The sequence below is a fragment of the Cystoisospora suis genome (assembly GCF_002600585.1).
Source record: "Cystoisospora suis strain Wien I chromosome Unknown contig_3668, whole genome shotgun sequence".
NCBI lineage: Eukaryota > Apicomplexa > Conoidasida > Eucoccidiorida > Sarcocystidae > Cystoisospora > Cystoisospora suis.
Window position 1 is genome coordinate 2,135 of NW_027156463.1, and position 2,715 is coordinate 4,849.

At 49.3% G+C, this 2,715-nt stretch overlaps 1 protein-coding gene across 1 annotated transcript in view; it reads left to right on the forward strand.

Moving 5' to 3' along the window:
* The window catches only part of CSUI_007101 (gtp-binding family protein), a gene marked incomplete at its 5' end in the record, with an annotated part of 2,822 nt that extends 1,596 nt beyond the window's left edge, over positions 1-1,226 (forward strand). Inside the window, one exon of the mRNA XM_068067251.1 lies at positions 938-1,226. Within this exon, the coding sequence (XP_067920770.1) occupies positions 938-1,012 (75 nt within the window). The remainder of the gene's footprint in view (positions 1-937) is intronic.
* Positions 1,227-2,715: the final 1,489 nt, after the last annotated feature.

Here is a 2,715-nt window from a genome sequence, read left to right on the forward strand (position 1 = left end):
GATTAAAGATAGATAGATGGATTCAAAGTTGGTTCGAGACAGATAGGTCGACAGATTCAGGATAGTTAGATAGAGATCTTCCCCCGCGAAGAGAGAGACATCGTAGGGTCAAGGAGAAGCAACTTCTCTCCTCTCCTTTGCTGTTTTGAAGAAAGATGGCAGTTGAAGAAAACGGAGTTACAGTGAGACGTCGCGCATGTTTTTTGATCATGACGTCTGTGAGAAAGAAGGAAATGAGTGAAGAAATGAATGAATGAAGAAGCGATGGAGTCAAAGTTAGACAGAAGGGAAAGGCAAATAAAGTGGACGGACCGGGGATCGATCCCGGGACCTCCTGAATGCAAATCAGGCGTGATACCACTACACCATCCGCCCTGACGGAAGTTGTTTTTTGTCTCAGACAGCCTTCTTACTCTTCGTTCTAGATGAGAGATGAAGACATTTTCTGTTTCACGTGATGATCATGCGTAGAATGGCTCTAAAGTAGACTCTTCGTGTAGACAAGGATGGTCTGTAGATACGCTGAGGCCGTTGTCTAGCAAGGGACGAAGAAGCCGGTAGGGGGACAGATGAGAAGCTATCATGAAATTTCAGAACTTTGAGTTCGCACTCCTTTTTGTGGTTCTGAATAAATTGCCGTCTTTGCTATTTTTGCCATGTTCACCCCAAGTGCTTAGACTCTATCGTGAAGGTAGTTAGTTCGAAGGTGAGGTCGACAAAGTGGTGTGAATGGGGGAAAGAACAAGAACACGCCGTGCGGCTTTCTTGATTCGAAGTATCGTTCTGAAGGTAGGGTAGCCAGAATGAAGTGGAGAAGTAGTCTACAAGCGAAAGAAAGGAAGAAAAATCGAAATGAGCGAGGTAATCCGGAGCAGTCGGATCAAATCGGAGTGCTCTCGTGTCTATCATGCCGTCTTTGGATGTTCTGTCTTTGCAGGTGAAAGGCATGACAAAGCGAAAGATGAGACACCTTCAAAAGCAAATGCAAAAAGGCAAAATGCCGGTGTTTTAAAGTTCATTCTGTTCCGAAGAAAACATTTTGATCAGACACGTCAACTATTTAATCTTTCTCGCTCACTGGTACTTCTTCATATGGCGAATAGGCATTTCTCGAAGTCACCTGATTAAAAATACCTTCAGCCTTAGCTAGTATTCTTTTCATGGATGAGAACTGCTCGGTATACAGACGCACACATGGCTGATCGGTTCTCTTCAACTTCCCCGGGAAGAGAGGTATTGAGTTGGTCTGTTTCTGAACGTTTAGTGATTTCTGTACCGGAGAAAACTTTGTAGTCCTTGAGAGTGGCGGTCGCGTCTGTTTGTTTCTTGACCCGAAAGCGCGAGGCACGAGAATCTTTTTGTTTGGTTCTAACCGACGAGCCGCGCCGCTACGGCTCGCACGCACGCACAGTTTTCTCTCGTTGCGCCACGACTCGCCATGTGTACAGGAGGAGACGCAGTGTTAAGGGTACCCCTCGATCCGGATGAAAAGACTCGCACGACTGCTACTACTGACACGTCGTCTTGTTTCTGGAAATAGGGGTCTGAGACGGACAATTCGAGGGACCGATAGTCTCGGAGAAGGGAGAGCTCACGTCGGGATGTTACGAGCCGAGTAGTCGTGCAGTTCACTTCAGTGTTTAACTGAAGGGTGCGGGATAAAGGGGAGTAAGTGGGCAGAGAAGAAGGAGTTTTGTTTATGCTGAGCGTTACGCAAGTGTCAAATCAGGTACACTTGATGATCGCAAGAAAAGCGTCCCCTTCAGTTTGCGGCCAGTCTCAGACTCGACTGGTGACTGTGAAGCCTGTAGGAAGGTCAGGCAAGATGTTTTCTATCTTCGATAAGCCTGCATATCATATACTGTAACGGCAGAAACAGCGGGAGAAGACTCCTGTAAACTCAAGGACCATCAACCGACGATATCGGCTCTCGCACAACAATGCCGAGCAGTTCTTGCCTCGGCTGGGAGTGGAGTTTTCGCGGTCAAACACGAGCTACCCTGACAGTTCGCCACTCCTCTCTGTGGAATGATGAACATGGAAAACCCTAAACCCTCTACGGAAAGTGGTGGTGCACCTGGGTGCCTGGGCTTTCCGTCTGCACGACATGAAGAGGATCATTAAGAAAGACAGATGAATGTCCGTGATCCGGGCAGCGTGGGGCATGCCCGAAGATAATTCTCGTCCGAATGGGTATCAAATGGCAACACTGGCACACTGGTCGACTGTAAGAATTCTGTCTGAAAACGCCTCGGGCGGTCCGTCGCCCCTCGTCCGAGGCCAGCTAAAGCCTTTTCATTGGGCTGATGGTATTAGCCAAGGTGCGAGACGATGAAGGACTCTGCTAGAAGTTCCATTGCCGGAGTATTCGCATGTAGCTTATGAGCGATTCCGTCAAACCTATACCCCGGCAAGAAAGCAGGCAGTCTCCAGCTTCTCCAACTACCCGGGACGAGAATCCAGCGAAAGCAGGAGACCACTGTGAGACAGAAACCCCTGGGCAGGCTGAGCTTTGTAGCCGAGGGGACGTGGGCTAGTACAAGTGCTGCTTGAGAAAGAAGCAGAACTGCCGACAACGGCAGGGTTCGAACCTGCGCGGGCAGAACCCAATGGCTTAGCAGGCCACCGCCTTAACCACTCGGCCACGTTGTCGGACGCCCGCGCTGCCGACCAGCGCACAAAAGAAATGTAGCCAGTGAAGGCTCCAGACACTCA